The sequence below is a fragment of the Pleurodeles waltl genome, chromosome 6 (genome assembly GCF_031143425.1).
Source record: "Pleurodeles waltl isolate 20211129_DDA chromosome 6, aPleWal1.hap1.20221129, whole genome shotgun sequence".
In the NCBI taxonomy this organism is placed as follows: Eukaryota; Metazoa; Chordata; class Amphibia; order Caudata; family Salamandridae; genus Pleurodeles; species Pleurodeles waltl.
The window spans coordinates 1,093,234,706-1,093,254,629 of record NC_090445.1 but is presented as its reverse complement, the minus strand read 5'-3'; the positions used below and the strand labels follow the sequence as shown (position 1 = coordinate 1,093,254,629).

Here is a 19,924-nt window from a genome sequence, read left to right as displayed (position 1 = left end):
GTGCAGTGTATGTAAAAGGTAGGGCATATGTGTTTATGTACTACATGTCCTAGTAGTGACAAACAGCCCATGTAGTTTCTCACTATTGTGAGTGCAGCTCCTCTCATTGGATTGCATTGGAAATGCCCAAACATATGTCAAGGTGGTATTGTCTAATCTATGAGGGGTGGCGTAGAAATGTTTGGTATGGTTGTAATAGTAGTGAGAAATGTTGATAAGTGGTGTAGGTGGATTTTTTATTATCATTATAAAAATGCCACTTTTAGAAAGGCCTCTAGCAGTTGTTCATTCCTGGGGTCCTCATGCTCCTCTGCATACTGCTTGCGCCCTGTAGCCAAATCTGGCCTGCTCCACCCATGGGTTGCAATCTGGTGGGTGGGGACTCACCGCCAGGTTTCCCTCCCTCTCTGCAGTGATTGCTTCTTGGCCTCTCCCCAGCCTGCCCCCCCCACCTCCCTTGGTGAGAGTTTTTCCCCTCGTCGCTGTGGACCCACTCTCATGCTGTGGTTGGGTGACTTCTCTTCTTCCTGCCCCTGCAAATAGTTTCTAGCCTACAGTGACCGTTCTGTTTGGTTTCACCTGTTGTTTTTGGTACCCACTGCACGGCGGCAGCCTTGAACATAGAGGTGCACAATCACAGGTATAAGTCCTCATATAAGAAATCGGTAGTGGAGTCTACCGATTTGCATCTCATACACTATGTACAGATGCTTGACTCTCCTGCTTGTACTGTCTGCAGATACCTGTGACCTATTCTTTACTCTTGTTATGCTATATGTATGTGATTTCCATTGTGAAAGTGCAAATAAAGAATTATTCAAGAAAAAAACGTGGTAGATGGTAAGCAAATATACTGTAGTCACACAGCACTTTCACTCTCCTGTGGCTTTAATTGCAAACAACATATTGCTAAAAAGTGGAAAAGGAAAATTACTGTACTTTAGCTTTTGCAGAAGCACGGCTGCCACAGACCTCCTGATGCAAAATCAAGTGGGGTAGAACCACCCTGCCTTATCCTGACTTTGGCAGGTCCGCCCCTGACCTGGGCTTTGCCTGGGCGCGTTTCGCGCAGCGGTGCTGCGTTGGTGCTTATAGCCCTGTGGAAGGGTGTTCCAGGGCTCCTCTCCCTTCTGCAGCGATGTAAGATGGGACACTTAGGGACATATTTATACTCTGTTTGCGCCAAATTTGCATCAAAATGTTTGACGCAAATTCGGCACAAACCTAACACCATATTTATACTTTGACTCCCGACCCCGCAAACGTCAAAATTCAGCAGTGTGCGTCATTTTCTGGATGAGGGAAACCACCTTGCGTTAATGATATGCAAGGTAGGCGTTCCCGTCCCAAAAAAAAGACTTTAAGGCATGTGTGCTTATTTATACTCCTGCGCCATTTTGACGCACAGGAGGGGGCAGGCCTTAAAAAATTGTGCACAGCCTGATTTGCGCCATTTTTTTAACGCCTGGGTGAGGGCAGGTGTTAAGGTCTCTGACCATGGAAGCAGTCCACAGGTGCCCTTCCATGCCCCCAGGGACACCCCGTGCCACCCTCGCCCACCCCTGGAGGACACCCATGGATGGGGGGGAGGGGGGGGGGGGGGAGTGGGACACATCCCAGGTAAGTTGAGGTAAGTATTTTTTTTTTTTTTTAAGTGGCATAGGGGGGCCTGACTTGGGCCCCCCTACATGCCACTGTGCCCAATGACCATGCCCAGGGGACAGAAGTCCCCTGGGCATGGCCATTGGGCAGGGCGGCATGACTCCTGTCTTTATAAGACAGGAGTCATTTCAATGGGGGTTGTGCGTCAAAAAATGGCACAAGTCCGGTTACAGCCATGTTTTTTTTACTCCAACCTGACTTGCACCATTTTTTGACACACAACCCCCATTCTTCCCTATGCCTGCGCTGGGAGGTTAGAGCCCGCAGCGCCGGCTACTGTCAAACCATAAATAAGGCGCTCACCTGGTGCGTAGGAATGGCGTTAGCCAGCGATAAATTTTTTGCCGCAAACCAGCACTGGTGCTGGTTTGCATCAAAAAGTATAAATATGGCCCTAAGTCCCTAGGTGCAGCACTTGCCAGTCCCAGGCAGAGGGGTTGGGAAGATGCTTTTTTAGTGCTGTGGGAGGGTGTTCCAGGCCTCACCCCCCCCCCCCCCCCCCGGCAGCAATGTAAAATGGAACACATCCCCAGGTGCAGCATTTGACAGCATCAAATGATAATGTGTGGAAGTCTGGTTTAAGTGGATATTTATCATTTGTGCATCACTAAGTAAAGTGTCTTGACTTGTCTTGATACCATAAAAACCTTTGCTACCGTCACACTTCAGAATTACAAAAAATGTGCTTCATTTTTGGTTTCCTAACTGCTGAATGTATACAGTTCATTAAAAGGTATTTACATTTTGTTGTACATTATAAAAAATGGCATCCTATAGCCTTTTCATTCAAACTCTTAGTACTCCGACAAGATTGTCTCATAATACACTTTACTTTTCGATCTCTGACTGCAAAGTGAGAGGAGTTTGTAAACATCAATTTTCATGTAAAAGAAAAAAAATATTAGCACCAATTTGTCAGAAGACAAATCTTTAAGGCACAGCAAATATGACAAAAATAAATACAGATTTTAAAAGTATCCTTATTTATTGCTTAGACTTTCACATTCCACCAAAAAATAGGGTCACAACCACAGTTTGGTAATCACTGACTCTAGGCGGTTCATACATTGCCCTAGAACAAATGAAATAAAGCTTTTTTTATCTTCTGTAATTACGGATAATATTCCCTGGGTAGAAGGTTAGTTCCAGTAGCACTATTAAAATTAATGTCAGGGAAATATGTTTTGGTTAAAGATTTGTACTCCCCTCACTGGATTTGTCTTAATACAACACACACCAACGAAGAAAGCCCTCCCATTTGTAAGCAGGACTGACTTTACGCTCACTTTCTTCCCCACCTTTTATCATACAGCTCTTTTGCTTTGTAGCGATGCTTGGACTTAATAAACAGTAATCTAAGAACAAGAAGTAGGGCCTTTGTAGATGCTTGTCAAGAGGGGAGGGAGTCGGGGTGATCTGCACTGTGGCTCTGGTATGCTTGACTCCTAAATCCTTTAACTTTGAGAAAAACATGTGGTAATACCAACTCCAACCTCTAGAGTATGCAGGTGGACTACAACAACACACGCAGCTAGTATGCAGAGATGTGTATATAAAGTGTGCTGGGCCATCAGGCCTGCAGGCTAGGTCGCACGTATAGCACACGTATCTGTGTATTCCATTGCCTATTTCAGCCCAAGGACCTGCAAAACATCTTGTGGGGGTACGACTCTTGCCCCCACACCAACAATGGCAGGAAACTCTGGTCACGTACCACCAGTACTTAATTTCTTACAGTATCTGCAGGTAATGGGCCACGACGCTCATTTTGGGGGCACACAAATTACTTTGCATCACCATACTTTAACCCAGAGCACGCTAGACAAAAGCATACAATGGAAATAGGAGGAAGTAAAGGACAGGAAGTGAGTAACGCAGGGTTTTAAAAAAAAAAAAATAATAACTTTCAAGCGCGAGGTAGACTGAAGCGCAGGGCGGTGAAACAGAGGCATGCTTCCCATTTTTTTTTTTTTAAATAAAGAAATAATAATTATAAAAAAAAAAATGTGGACCTCTGCACTTTTTTTTTTTTAAACAAATTAACATATCATCTTTTCATGGATGACAGCTAATGGAGTTAAAGTCCTGTGTCTTTGCCACAAGACGATTTGTAATACTGGGCAAGAAAGCTACATGAAACACTGTCCACCTAGTATCCCCCTTTGTGTGTCTAATATCTAAAAACATGCAGGCTTGGTCAAAATGCCTGAATTTAAGAAGACCACAACAGGAGTTCGCTCTTTAGAGGTGGTCTCGTCTAAGGCATGGAATCCCTTGCCGTTTCCTATTAGAGTTCAAGCTATTCTTACCATCTTCAGGAAACGTCATAAAACCCACGAGTTCACTGATACCATCTGTTTTTTGGTGACAGTTTCTTCCCTTTTGCTGAACCGTGGTCTGCTTTTGTTTCCACATTAATGCCTAAACAATTATTCCTGAAGTAGCTTTTGCACTTTTAAAATGCTACTAACTTGTCCACATCTGCTCATGCACTCACCAGTTCACCCTAGAATGCCAAAGCAAAGGGCCGATCTGAAGCAGTTGTTAGGAGTTTGGCCAGCAGCGTGATAATAAAATTCATCATCAAATCCTTTTCCTTCTAATGCCTTTAGTCATTCTAATTCACCACTCTAGAGCAAGTGTCTCCCCTGTTACCCTATTAACACTTTTTTTTTTTTTTTTTTTTTTTTAAACACCTAGTATGGGGGCTCGCTTATACTATCTTTTTTAGGCCAAGCATTGAAGCGTGCAAGCCCTGTTCTCAAACTGCTGTAATTTACTCTGTGGGTTCTAACCATACCCATCACTTTCATTCGTTCCTGGGCCTGCCTTTCAAAAATCCCTTGATTTCATTGGTAAATGCTTTTGTTTGTCCTGCCTGGAGGCTGTTTTGTTACTGCCTTGGAGACTTCACCCGTTACATGGATTATTGCATGATCAGCCAGGTACCTTAGTGTGGCAAACTCTTTTTTCTTTTGCTTCTCCACTTACCTCGTGGGAGCATGTGGTTTCTTCGTCTTCCTTGGTTTCAGGAATATTGCTTTTTCTTTGCGATGCCCGCAGGATCTCGATTTAGTTATTCTTTCGCAGTTTTATGTAGCAAGAACTCGACACGAAGGTATTAGAGCGCTTTATTTATATTTTGGTAGCAAGGGAAGATTAAGTAATTTGTCAGGAATCACAGGATTTTGAGCCGGCACCGAGACCCAAACTGTATTCCCCAGCTACGAAGTCGGCAACTCTGGCACTTACACCACATCCCCTCCGCTAGGGTTCTTTGTCTGGTGTGTGTTGGAGCAGTCTGGGAAGAACTTTAAAACATTTTTTTATGATATATTGTGTTTGGTAATACAAGCTCTGACATTTCATAGCGCTGCAAAGCAGGTGCTATTCTTTACAAAAACGCTATAATTCATTTGCATCAACCTTGCAGAGATGAATAGGTGAAAAAGCTGTCAGAGGTGTAATCTGTGACATTCTCGTTCTGTCAAGATCTCTGCAGTGTGTGCCTTAACCAATAGAGTAGAGCTTAACAGTAGGCAACAGCACGTGCTCTTGATAACCTCCGGAGGGTCACCAGCCAAGTACATACGTTAGTTCTGGGCAAGAAGATGGCGAAAGGTGCGGTCCCCAAAATGGTGGAAAAAGCAGTCATGACTACAGACCCACGCACTTCACAGCCTCAAGTTTCATAGCAAAAACATCTAGGGCCACATGTACTAATATGTTTTGCCACTTGCAAATTGAGAGTCTTAGCTACTCGCAATTTGCGACTCGCATAACGTGATGTACAGTGTCAATGACACAGTTTGCGATTCCCAGTAGGGTCACAAATTACCTACCTCATAAATATTCATGAGGTAGGTAGCAATTTGCGACCCCACTGGGAACAGCCACCCTCACAGGGATGGTGGCCTACTGGGGACAGCAGACCGCAACGTCTGACTGCTTTTAAATAAAGCGTTTTTTTTTTTTTTTTTTTTAAATGCAGCCCGTTTTCCTAAAAAGAAAACAGGATGCATTTCAAAAACAAAAATAACGCTTTTTTTTTCCAGAGCAGGCAGTGGTCTGTGGGACCACTGCCTGCTCTGAAAAAAATATTTTCATTAACATTTGCGAATGGGTTAGCACCAACTTGAAACTGGCGACAACTGACTGTTTTGTGACCGCATTCACGGGCTGGCAAACCTATTTTGCGATTCGGTAAATAGATTACCAAATCACAAAATCGGGTCTGTACATACCAAAATGCTTTTTTCTTGTCGCAAACTTTGGAACAAGAATAATTGTATGAACATCTGGCCCCTCGTCTTTGGATATAAATTGACCCTCTTCAAATAGAGTTCAGTTATTGCAAACTCTATACAAAGGTATTACAGCGCTATACAGGAGCAGCAGTTACATTAAACAAAAACACATTCATTTTTGGTAGCAAGGGCAGATTAAGTGATTTGCCCAAAATCACAGGACTTTGAGCCGGCGCCAAGACTCAAACCGTGTTCCCCAGCTGTTAAGTCAGCAGCTCGGGCCTTTACACCATATCCTCTTCCCTAGCGGTTCTTTATCCGGAGCATGTTGGGTCCGTCTGGGAATAACTCGTGTTTTTCCTTTTTTTGTTCTTAAATATAGCACTTGGTAATACAGGGCTTCCAGTTCATAGTGCTGCAGAGCAGGTGCCATTCTTAAAAAAAAAAAAAAAAAAAAAAACACTAGAATTAATTTGCAGTTAGGCTACCTCTTCTGTTATTCTCTTTGTATATAGCCAATGATTTTAAAAGTTAGGCTGGTATTGCCAATGTAGAGGAATAATTCCTTTAAAAGGTTAATGCACAAATATAAGGCTGCCCCCTTTTTTTACTTTGCTCCTAACTCTTTTGACCCCTCATTCCACGGGTTAAATGCCATGAAGGTGCCTCTTTGTGGCTTGTTTGGTGCTTTAAAAGTTTACCTAAACACAAAAGAACAGGGTTCCATCTCTAGGGTATCACAGCCAGTCTGTAGGAATAAAGCAAAAAACATTCCCAAGATGGCAGCCTTGTTGTGTCCCCTCTACTGCAGCTACAAGCCTGGGAGGGTTGCTGTGGCTGCTGGCATACATCCACTACACTCCAAACCAAAACACATAGGTAAAAGACATTGTCATTTACCACGCCAATACGTCTAACTCACAAATATGAGACCTATTGCACTGCAAATGCTTGTTACTATTGGAATCAGGCCTCTTATGTCACAGTTGATGTCCCCATGGAAGGCTGGGAGAGACCAGTGGCAGATGGTAGCCAGCCTGGATAGGAGGGATTCCCCTTTCACAGCTGTGCCTCAAATTCACTATTTTCTACTTTAACACTAGCAGCATGTATGGTCACTTCAGGTTTCACAACAAGGATGGAATTTTAGTCAATGACCTATGTATTCCATCAGGACAAGCACTATTAATTCCATCGCAGGCTTCTTCTCACATTCCAACATATATTTTTCCATGTTTTGTACTACAAATTCCACAACAAGAAATCATCCCTGCACTATCCTAATCTGGGGCCCTGTTAAACCTAGAGTGCACTTTTCCTGTTTGCGCCACTGCGCACTTTAGACTGGGTGCGATGAGTGCAAACAAGGAAAGTAAGCCCTATTAGGAAAAATGTGCTACCCATGTGCACTCCTAAGCTGAAAGAGAAGAGAGAGAGATCCCCTTGCTGGCGAGTGTCGTGAGTTACTCCACCCACCTGCAAGGATGGGGGTGGGTGGGGGGCAGGGGTGATTGTCCATTGGACTCCCTTTCTCCCCTCCAGAGGGCTGCCTTTAGGAGGTGCACCACCATTTCTGTGGCCCACTTTCAGTACCCCTCCTGAAAAAGGCGTCCCTCTGAGCCCATGTCGATAATAGTCCCTAATTTGCATGGGGCCCCACAGCCAAGCAAGTGAGGGTATGCCATCTCTCGATAGCGCGGGCACTATGTATGCACCAGCACTAGCTGTACTATAGAAGATGCTGCACAAGCATCTGCTACACCTTCTGTAGTTCTAAAGTGCCCCAGTGACACACAAAGCAGACTAATAAAATACCTGTTGTGCCCCCGGGGCAGTTCTGTAATATAACACCAGGAGCCAGGCCCTGGTGTTATATTTCTGCAAGTTAGAGATCCGAACCCACAAACAGTTGTCAGCAGTAGTTCTTATGGTGCATTAAATTGTCTGTGTGCAAGGGCTCCCTCAGACATTGACCAGTCAGACACAGGGAAGCTTAAATTGAGATTATATTAAAATAAAATGTAATTTAGAATAAATTACTTCTTGCCAAAATAAGTTGTTTTCAGCTATATTTATCTGCAACCTACAATTTTGGTGATGTTAACAAAGGTGAGCAGGTTAGGGCAGGAGCAGGTTTGTAATGAAAACAAGTGGAGTTATTACCAAAAATGGTTTATTACTGAAAATAGGCACCAGTCAACACATGTTAAGTCACTTTAAAGGTTAAATGTTTCCTTGTGCATCCGTGTACAGTAAAAACATGGACAAAAAAATTTGCATTCAGACAAAATGGTGGTCCAACAGTTATCCTTCAACCCCATGCGCCCCAAACAAAATTACATCTTATTTACTTTATTACATCATTAACTGGTTAACATTAATACGGAATTAGCGGACACAAGAATTAAACTGGTATACTTCAATTATCTTATCTCCTGCGCCCAAGAGAAGGGAATGTGGGGAGAGTGTTGCTCTTCAGTTGCATTTCATGCTTTACTGAACATACAGATTTATATTGTACAATTCACTCAAACTTTGAAAATGCAGCGCAACCAGAATGCCCACTTGCACCATCTAAAATGGTGAACACCAATGTTGCAATAACCTAACTCAGTACTTATTATCTCCAAGGAGTCGGCAGCTCCTGAATACATAAACTAAAACAGCTTATCAAATGGACTGCTTTGGACAACTTGCTGTGATGAAAGTCAACTTGGTGGAAGGGTTGGGTTTTAGGCACAAAAAGTCTGTATTAGGATCAACAGGCACATGTGTGGCATAAGAGTGCATGCAGCAAGAGAGGGACCTATTTGATGTCATTGTAAGTTCCATCATAAATCAGGTTTATTATCACCAGACGTTCGTAGGATATCCCTACAGAGTATCAAATTTAAAATATACTTAAATTTCCTAGTCTGAAAAAGCTAACCATAGAACACCAGCTGTATGAACCTTTACATTACAAGTATCTAACTATTGCAAGCATGGCCTGATGTCCTGCATGATCATATGTTTTGAACGCCTACATTACAAAGTTCCAAAAATATTTCTAGCAAAGTTAAATGTCCAGTTCTAAAATGTATTTTTTAATGCAGAGTTTTCAGCTGAATTTTAAATTAGCTTCACAGGATTTTCTTTGTTCAAGGCTGTCCAACTCAAGAGGTATTTACAATATTCAGAAAAAGAGCGGTTCTCCAAAATAACTCAAAATAGTAGTAATCATTATGGCGAAAATCCTTCTGCAATTTGACAGCAGTGTGGTAGGAGGTAAATTTGGTTTTACTCAGAGAATGAATACTTATTATGGTTAATTGCACAATAATCTGTCAGATAATAAATAACAGCCACAGGTTAAAGGCAACTATACATTACCAGCTCTGTGACGCTCACACAAAAAATTCACTAAAAAAAAAAAAAAAAAAAAAAAAAATGTTTCACACATAGGCCCAACGTGAAAACTCGGTTTCAAAGCAGTAGTGGATCCTACTAGAAGGCAAATGGCTCCCAAAACATCTTCACCTTCACAGCAGAAAGGCACATATAAAGACTGTGTAAACATAGCATGCTTTCACTTTCCTGCAGCACAACATCATTTCCAGGCAGGCACATAAAGACAGTCCACCTTTCACAACAGGCCCACTGACACCCGTACCCCGTTCTTCACAGCTTCGAATATTCTATAAATTACAAACATCTACAGTCCAGATTTCGCTCCAATCACAAGGGGCGGTCCTGTGATTCTGGCAACAGCCCGCAATTGGTTATGACAATTCTTTTGGAGGTCCTGCCGTTCTTGCTGCCCAAGTTCTCCATTTTCTTTACTACGTTCATGCCATCTTTAACGTACCCGAACACAACATGTTTATTGTCCAACCTATGAGGAGAGAAGAGACAGATGAAAAAGAATGAGTGAGGTTAACGTTCCTTGTAGTGACAGCCTGCGGTGGTAGCACATGAACGATACCTCATGAAGGCATGCCATCACTGTTTTTGTAAATGGTGCCAATGCACACACACTTCACAGTTATGAACAATGATGACCATTTGTAGAGATTGTCCATTTAGTGACTTGTATTGCCCCCCCTACAGTCACTCTGCAGTCCTCCAGTGAAGCTTATGTTTTTAGGTTGACATTAAAGGTGCTTGAACAGGGCCCACTGAAAGGGCCCGATTTGGTGCATCCCCTGTATTGCGTGGGCAGCGTGGTCTTTGTTCTGCCATGAGTTGATATACAGTTTGAATAGATGGCTATTGCATGCTTGGCAGAAACCGTTCTCCATTAAACACAAGTGCCATGGCAGAGTTTTGCAGATAACCTTTCGCTTCGTTGCCCACAACCCACAGTGAGGACCGCTCACATTCCTTTGCCCAGCATGTAGAAGGCTTTAAAATGCTAGGTTACAAAATGGTAAAGGAATTGTTGGACAGCTGCACAGGTTTTGGGAGATTCAAGATTTTAACTGACACCATTTCACTACCTACAGTTTGTGAGTACTTACCACTCCGTTTCAACTGTGCAGATGAAAAATTGAGACCCGTTGGTGTTTGGGCCAGCATTGGCCATTGAAAGGACACCTGCAGGGGAAAAAAAAAAAAAAAAAAAAAGACACAACGGTCATACTTCTGTGAGCTCCACAACAAAACCTGCATTCTTCCAACACAAAATACTGGCAGAAAACATTGCAGAGTCTGGTAATGGGGCCTAGGCCTGTCCAAACCTGGCCTCCAGATAATGCAGCTTTGGATGCAAACAAATTTGTTCATGGTGGGAATGATTAGTCTTCAAGGATTTTCAAAGCAAAATACAGGCCACAAGGGCTTAAAAGCAATGTACAACATGTGCCAAATCATTCTAATACAATAATTCAGCTGACCATTCCATATAAACATTTTTATTACGATAGAGAGTAGCATTTCATTAAGGACAAAGACCAATCAGTGAAAGAGGCTACTTAGTAAGGGTCACGTATGTGGACATTTGTTTGTGGATGGCGTTTACATTAGCCAACGCCAAACAACCACCCTATCAGTGCAGATTCAAAAGGAGACATTAATAATGCCTGCTTAATCCTGATCACTGTAGGTTCAAACTGAGAAACAAGCTCTCTCCACCTAAATTATTCAATAACTTAACAGGGGTGTGGAATTTAATAAAATATTTACTTGTCCACGAGACAGGTTGCTTCTTAAATCTACTTGTCCTGTTAAAAAAAATAATAATAATAATAAATAAAAATCTACTTGTCCCTTTGGTGCCATGTAGTGCGGCACAAATTATAGCAGCAATCCCATTATGTAAGAGCTCCGATTATAGCCTCTTGTTTACATCACAGCTACTACTACTTTTTTTGGAGGGGTGGGGGGGAAATGGAATGGTTGGAGGGAAAGTGAACTTGTAAATGATCAGTAGATTATCACGTGATCAAATCTACACATGCATGTTTGTTCATGCTAAAATACAGTTCACAAATATTTTAAGTTCTAGTCAATTCTTGAAAGCCACCAATTCAAAGAAATATACAATGGGTGCTCTTTTATGACTAGCTTTAAGAATTGGGTCCCTGATTAAAAGAACATGGAGAGCCCCCCCCTCCAGAATCATTCAGGGCAGGTGCTGTGCTGAGGAGGCCCTCTGGAGGGGTGAGGGGACTTTGTTATGCCACTGGTGGCAATGTGTGCTTTTTGAGATCAAAAACGTTTTTTTTCTTTTTGCCAGTATTTATTGTTGTGAGAGCTGCCAGGCCCTCACCATTGTAATGTGTTACGAAAGCCATGTCAAAACAAGAAAAGCATTGACAAAACCAAACGACTCACAAAAACTGTAGAATTGGTTGGCTTTGCCAGTGGTTGTTTATTTTCATGCTTCCCATGATCTTATTGAAAATGGTTACACTGATTTTCCATTAGGAATACTTTTTGGAAATACTAGCATGCATTTTAATAAATGACGCAAAGGAATAGCACCTAAAATGTCATAGTAGCGAAACTTTTTTTTTTTCCATACTTGCACTTTTTTCAAAACTTTTTTATTTCTTTTTTTTAAAGAAAAGAATCATCATTTGTGCTTACAAGCTTCTTCAAACACTTGCATCTAAACAGAGAGCATTATACTTAGCCTCATATTGGTAAACCTTTCAAACGCGTGAACACTTTTTTTTTTTTACTGTAATCACCGTGAGTAGTGCAGTGTGACCTTAAGAATTATTTATAGCGCTCACCTTAATAATGAAGGCTTTTCATTAATTAACCATAAATACAAGTTTGAACTGCATTAACATATGGACACTCATTACCTCAACTGCACACAGTTCCTTTCTCTGTAAACTGGCAGCCAGAGTGTTTGTGCTGCAGGGGGGTGGGACTATGTCTCAAGGACAAACAAAATCCAACATGAAAATGTGTTGCCCTTGACCCCAAACAATATGTGCTGGGCATCCGGCAATAGAAATTCCATAACACTGTTATTAATTAATAAAAAGCAAGAGATGGGTGGGGCACCACCGTATACTTACCAGCACCAGTGTGTTTTAAGATGAAGTTCTCATCTGGAAACCTGCTGCCGTAGATGGATTTTCCGCCAGTACCATTGTGGTTGGTGAAGTCTCCACCCTAAAATAGACAAAGATTTTAATAAAATGGTGGGTTTCTTTTCCTGGAAGACAGAAGGCTAAGCCAACAGGATTAGTGTATGCATTTCAACACCACCGACTCTGGGGATTCACTGGAGAAACCCCAGCTTATCCGTCACAGGTTGCTGAAAGCAGGCGCTTATCATTTTTTGGGCATTACTCCAGCCTATCACAACTTAAATGTAATCGAGAGCTTTATACACCACATTGACCAGTTCTGCCTTGGGGCTTGAGGAAAAGTGAGGAATTAGGCCTATATTTACGGGAAAGTGGCACAGTGCAATGCAACAAGTCATCTTGCTGCGCTGCATCACTTGGAAAGGGCAGGAATGTGCCGTATTTAAAAGGCATTAAGCACATTCCTGTCCTTTCCCATTACGCTGGAGCGCAGTGGGCTGCCTAGCGCTGACACAGGCACCCTTGCACCATGGTCCTAGGGGGCCTCCATTAAATGCAGGATTCTTTTTTTTTTTTTTTTTTTTCTTTAAATCAGAAAGGGGCACCGCCATGCACAAAAACAATCAGAGGCATATTCCTCTATGTGCTCTGCAGAATGCAGAATACATAGAAAGAGGAAGTAACCAGGAGTAAAAAAAAAAATATATATATATATATATATATATATATATATATATATATATATATATATATATATAAAATTTCTCCCTGTTGCGCCTCTGCTGTGGAGGCGTATCTTTTGGTGCATTCCCAGTTTATTTAATCTAGATATGCATCAAAAAACATGGGAGTGGTGTGGGAAAGCCCATGGAACGCCTCCATGGTGCAGAGTAAGTCAACACTGCGATTTTGAGCTGTTTTGCCTTACTCCACATTTGTAGGCGATTCAAACTACTCAAAGTGGCTTTGCTTGGCATCAATAATGACTTAGTGGTTTCCCATTCCCGGTGCAACATTTGCTCAGTACAGCCACAAAGCATTATAATTGTAGAACTCAAAGAACCTCTTTTGGACAAGTGGTTGAAAGAAACGTTGGTACCGGCATCAAGGAAAAAAGGCGGCCAGATTCGCCAATTTCCAGGGTCGACCAATTAAACTAATTTATAATTCAGGTTGATGAGGCAGGAGCTGGTCACTGGTAGGCGATATCTAATGGATGAACGGAGATTCTTGCTATTGATGCCAACCCTGCAAGTGAACCTTTTCGCACCAGTAAGCATAACAATAGAGTTCAACAATAATCAAGTCGGCTGGCTTGTCCAGTAGAAAATAATGATAAAATGTTCGGAGTGAAGGTATGGATTATTGCGATCACACTGAAGAGATCACAGGGATGTGGAATTCCTATCGCCCGAGGCCCAGGACATCTTGTTTGGGGTCAAGGGCAACAAGTTTTTATGTTTACTTTGTCCTTGGGACAAGTAGGCCCAACCCCCTGCAGCACAAACCCTTTGGCTGCCTGTTTACAGAGAGTTGAACTCTCTGCAGTTGAGGTAATGTGTTTCCAAAGGATAATGCTGTTCGAACTTGTATTTATGGTTCATTATTTGAAAGCCTTCATTATTAGGGTGCGTGCTGTAAATAAATGTTTTAAGGTCACACTTCACTACTGACGTTGGTTCCAGTACAAAAAAAAAAAAACGTGTACACACATGTTTGAAAAGTTTAGGCTAAGAGGCTAAGTATAATGCTCCCAGAATGCTCTCTGATTATATGCAAATGAAGTGTCATTTAGTAAAATGTGTTGATGCATGCTAGTATTTCCCAAAAATATTTCTAATGGAAAATCAGTGTAACCATTTTCAACACGATTATGGGAAGCATGAAAATAAACAAACACTGACAAAGCCAACTGATCTGACATATTTTTATAAGTCTTTTAGTTTCATCAATGCGTGTCTTGTTTTGACATGGCTTTTCTAACACTTTATTGTTGTGGGAGCTACCAGGCCCTCAACATTGTAACAAACATTGGCAAAACCCCCCCAAAAAAGTTTTTGAACTCTTAAAGCACACGTTGCCACCAGCGGCATAACAAAGGCCCCGCAGCCGCCCTCCAGGGGGCCCCGTCAGCACAGCACCTGCCCTGAGTGAGTCTGGAGAGGGGGCTCCTCCATGTTCTTTGCAAAGGGGCACCCTCCAGTTTCGTTACGTCACTGATTGCCACTGTAGTTCCTGACACTGAACAAAACTACTTTGTGTGGCAATATGCTCCTTGTGGAAGAGCAGAATGCGATCCCTCACAGTAAAGCCAGCCGAAAGAGAGAGAAATAGAAGTTTAATAAAAACAAAATGTCTTTGTTAACACCAGACCTAATTAGGGACCAAGACCCACATGTAGGTAGCTTTTTGCACAAACCCAGTTTTGCGATTCAGTAACCTGGTTACCGAATCACAAAACGGGTTTGCGACTCGCAATTAGTAAGGGGTGTTCCCTTCCTAATTGCAACTCGCAGTGCAATGTAGGATTGTTTTGTGACCGCGAACGCGGGCGCAAACCAATCGCAGTTTGCACCCATTTCAAATGGGTGCTAACACTTTCGCAAAAGGGAAGGGATCCCCATGGGACCCCTTTCCCATTGTGAATGTCACTGTAAACATTTTTTCCAGAGCAAGCAGTGGTCCTGTGGACCACTGCCTGCTCTAAAAAAATGAAACGAAAACGTGTCATTTTTCGTTTTTGTTATGCATCTCGTTTTCCTTTAAGGAAAACGGGCTGCATTACAAAAAAAACTGCTTTATTGAAAAGCAGTCACAGACATGGTGGTCTGCTGTCTCCAGCAGGCCACCATTCGTGAGGGGGTTGCAAATTGCGACCCACCTCATGATTATTCATGATGTGGGCATTTGCGAAGCCCTTGCGAATCACAGATGGTGTCAAGGACACCATCCTACATTCGGATTTGCGACTCGCAATTTGCAGGTCACAAATCTGAACCTACCTACTTGTGGCCCCAAATTCTTAAAGAAAGTCACAAAAGTGCACCCATGGTATATGTCGTACCCCTATAAAATATTTGTGAACTGTATTTTAGCGTGGGTAAATACGATGTGTAGATTTGCTCATGTGAGAATCTATTGAGCATTTGCAAGTTCATTTTCCCTCCAGCCACTTTCTTCCCAACCCTGGAAGAAGTTCTAATTCTGCCATTGTCAGGAGTAAATGTCCAACCTTTCTTATTATGGGAAAATATTAGAGAGAAGCTGGTAAAAATCTTTAAAACATGCAGGTTAGTAGGTTTGCAGACTCAAAGGTATTCCAGCCCTGGAACTATTGCTTACTGCTTCCTCCAGCCCCAGTATGCAGAAAGGTGGCAAAATAAGGGAATTGCTACAGTAGGGATTGAAACTCCAAGTATTCAAGCCCTACTATGGTAGTAGCCCTGGCATAATCAGAGAGGCTATTAATTGCTGCCATAATTTGTCGCCACACTACATGGCACCAAAGGGACAAGTAGATCTTTTTACAGGACAAGTAGATTTGAGAATCAACCTGTCCCCTGGACAAGTAGATATTTTAATAAATTCCACACCCCTGGATCATAGAGGTCCAGAGCTTGCACCAAGCAACACAAGAAAATAGGGGCCCATGGAGGGAACACTAATAGGAGAGAAGAAAAAAAAAAAGTCTGTAAGGCTGGCCTGCTCTTTACTGTTGGGAGTTAAAAAAAACAAATGACACTTTCACGTGTAGATAAGGACGTATGTATACTGCAAATTGCACTTACGCCATAATGGTTAACACTTAATTTAACAAGCAAAAAGTGGTGAGTGCGCGCACGTAAAATTGAAGTAACTGCTAAATTTCTGAAACAGTGTGTCGGTCAGGTAGCGCTTCCGGACCATCCATTAACTTATTAGGTCACCGTTACATGATAAAGGAGATAAATGACTCTTTAAATGCTCATTCGGGTGCGGTGGAGGGGTCACCCTCCATCCCTTGGAGATTAGGGCCGCCCACGAGGACTGGCGCAAATGACACATCGTCTATGTTCAGGTAACGTGTGAAAATGCGAGCAACAGCAGAAGAGACACTACTCAAACTTCTGCTGCACAAACTGCAAAAACAGAGCACCTTCTAGGAGCAGGGGCTGAGGGCACAGAAGAAGTGAAGTCGGAACATGGAGTGCTAGATTTAGTTTTATGGCCTGGGTTTCTACGAAGCTCGCATTCCCCAGGGCAGATGGCCGACGGATATAGTGCCCTGCGTGCTGTGGTTTAGTGCGCCACCTTAGATAGTCAATCACAGCCAGACCAAGATCTGGAAATACATTTGGACTAAAAAGCAATGTAAAGATAAATACATTTTTGACGTTTCTACTATCTCTACCACTCTTCTGATAGTAAAGATTTGGAATAGGAGCTTTACGTTTTGGACGAAAATAGGTCTGCCCAAAAAGCCAAAGCGTGTAACATATGAACAATGTTTAATGAGCAGTAAGAAGGCTTGTAGTTTTCTATTTCCCTATTCTATATGTGGGTAACTCATCAATTTCAATGTTATTCGTTCACGTCAGGCATTTGTAGCCCTGAATGTATTATAATGAACAGGACTACAAGAATAAACAAAAAAAAGAAGAAAAAAAAATATGGGACTGAGTTATTCACGAAACCTCGTCCGTCTCATCCTACGTAAAATGCAGCATTGTGAAATTTTGTACACGTGCCATTGACATACAAGCACTAATTAACTTTACTTATGAATGAGGAATCGGCCACGCCACCGACTTGTGCTCTGGGAACGGCCGCGTGCCTCCTGTGTGGTCTTCTCTCCCACTCCGCTGCCTCATTCCAGAAATGGACGCCAAGTCACTGTGGTACCGAGGGCAAGCGAAACTAAAAGAGACTAGTGGGAAAGTCCTAGAGGGGGTGAGCAATATTTTAACGCCACAGAACAGCTGTTTCACCAAAATTACAACAGACCTTAGAGTATCAAATTACCATGGCAGAACAGGCTCGACAGGAGATGCTGGTTTGTAGATTAGTGGGCGGCAAAAATATTACCAGGAAAAACTTGTACGAATGCTGCCTCACAGGAGGTGTAAACCTCCCACCAAACCGTCTTTTTAAACATTTAAGAGGAAATACTTAGGTGGAAAAAAGACTAATTTAGAAACCGTTAGCCAATGGAAAAAAGTTCCAATGTGTGACATACCCTAAACTTTACCATAAATGCAGCAAAGCTCGGTACGCACACGTCTTATTTTGCTATTTGACTAAAAATGCAATAGTGAAGATCTACTCTGAATACAATTACCAAGGGTAAAAAGCAGCTGACCAAGTGGGAGTACACCGCGATGTAACAGGTGTGGCCCCTTAAAGAGAAAGATCTATTTTAACACGCCTTCAGGCATGTAAGCACAGGGAGTCCGAATCGAGGCACTGAAACTTTCGTGTTCATATCTTACTATTGAGCAATACTACATGTGCAACAACACACGTATGGTGGTTTCGGTCACCAAAAATGAGTACATTAAATTACGTCACATTCTTTATTCACATGTTCCGCAATTCGGTACAAGTGTAGATAGAAGGCCCAATCACGAGCCGCAACCCCCTGCTGAGGAGCCCACCTTCCCACCCCATGCAAAGATCACACTTTTCATGCCTACTACGCTGCAAGCTCTGCAGCGCTGGCGTATGCATGTCTACATGAGACATATGTACAACACTCACCCGGCAACACACCACATGGATAATAATAATAGACCAAAACAGAGTACAGACATCATATGAGTCTTTCAACCAAATAGATGGCAGAGGCCTCAAGTTACATCGAGATCCTTCTCAAGTCTGGACCTACCACGCAGAAGGTTTTGCTTCATTCATATTTTGGATATGGCATTAACCTAAGATTGCAGTGAGAATGGAGTGGAATAATTCTCCAGTGTTCTGCTGGATCTTCTGACATTCGCTCTATTCTTTTTACTACCCCTCCTGATCACTGCAGGGAGATTTGACACTCTAGAAGAAAGATACGTTAAGATTGCCTCGTTCAGCGCTACGGGAAGCTGTTACCAGCGTTCCTGTCATTTGAGTCACAGTCAATGAGCCACACAAACTGCCTGAAAAACTTTTTCATGATGGCGATTTCTGATGGGCATCCTATGAAAACTATCAGTCCAACTGGCTGGCCACGCTCTTCTGACTGGCATATTGGATGTTCTTATGCACTAGTCGTCGAGTGGCCCAAGCGATTAGGACTGGAGGTTTCCACTGGAGTAACATCTCCAATTGCTTCCCAAACACAAAACTAGTAGGTACATAACTGGTATTATCATGATGGGAATTATTGAATTTGCACAAAAAGTTGTGAATAACCCATTCAAACGTCATTTTATTCAACACTGATCTGCAGAAACTTCTTCCGAGTTCTCATGAAGAAATATTTTCCGTGAGCCATGTAGGTGTTATTTTCCAATACCATATCGCCAGGCTTTCCAGATCAGTGCCAAAGACCCACTAGTGAACAGTGGCAAAACGTCTATTTTATTCACTTGCAGTAGGCCACAGGAATTCATGATCTTCGGTAGTTTATGGTTTCACATGGTCGAAGAAGGTGTATAATACAGATTCAGCTACTAGGATTTGTTTTTTTTGCTCTATCAGGACTAATCGGTAATGTCCAGTGGGCAAAATGCTGAAATACTCACCAACTGATTAATATGGTGTTCCGTCATCTTCCATCAAGAGGAGTTTGGAATTCATTGAACATGGTATCCATTTCTGAGAACCATAGATTTTGTTATGCCCTAGTGAACTTGCTGCGCCAACTGAATCATTTTGCTCTACATCAGTTATGGGACTACAATGTTCCTTCCTCTTAGTGGATTCAATCCACTGTCCCCCCTAACTCAGGGCGTCCCCAACAGAGGGTAGGCAATATTGCTCAACTGCCTGCATGTTTAAACTGCAGGTCTGTCAAACGTCTTCCTTAATGGCATAAAGGGTTCTCCGTAGACATTCAGGTTCCTTGGGCACTATCAAAATAGCTTCCCAGTAGACTGCATCATTACAAAGGACTGCGTTGTACATCTACGATGATGGAGAAATAAATCAGGCTGTTTGCTGATGCCTTGTCTGTAGAGAATTGTGAGTGCGGTATTTTTGGTTCTGCAAATCCGATTTTTCAATTATTGACAGGGTTGAGATGGCATGGCTTGAACACTAGAATGAGAGTTTATGATCAGTCACCACTTTGAACTCCATTTCCATACGTACATAAATGAAAACAGACAGAGCCCAATCGGATTCCCTAGGGTTATTGTTCAATTTGAGAACACTTTCCTTATCTTCAGCCATCCAAATTGCTGTAGATTGCTGCAACACTACGCCATGTCCCACAAGGCTGGCATCCACCACCAAGTCAGTCCTTGGATCAACGTACTTCTTTGCAGCATTCTTGATCTTTGCGTTCTTAGTTTCTTG

General features: G+C 42.4%; 1 protein-coding gene across 1 annotated transcript in view; it reads right to left on the bottom strand.

Annotated features, from left to right (window-relative positions):
* Positions 1–8,065: 8,065 nt before the first annotated feature.
* Positions 8,066–19,924, bottom strand: part of PPIF (peptidylprolyl isomerase F) — a 45,952-nt gene continuing 34,093 nt past the window's right edge. Inside the window, exons 4-6 of the mRNA XM_069240184.1 lie at positions 12,422–12,518; positions 10,409–10,484; positions 8,066–9,783 (exon numbers count right to left, since the gene is read on the bottom strand). Coding sequence (XP_069096285.1) covers positions 9,627–9,783; positions 10,409–10,484; positions 12,422–12,518 — 330 coding nt within the window. The 3' untranslated portion in view covers positions 8,066–9,626. The remainder of the gene's footprint in view (positions 9,784–10,408; positions 10,485–12,421; positions 12,519–19,924) is intronic.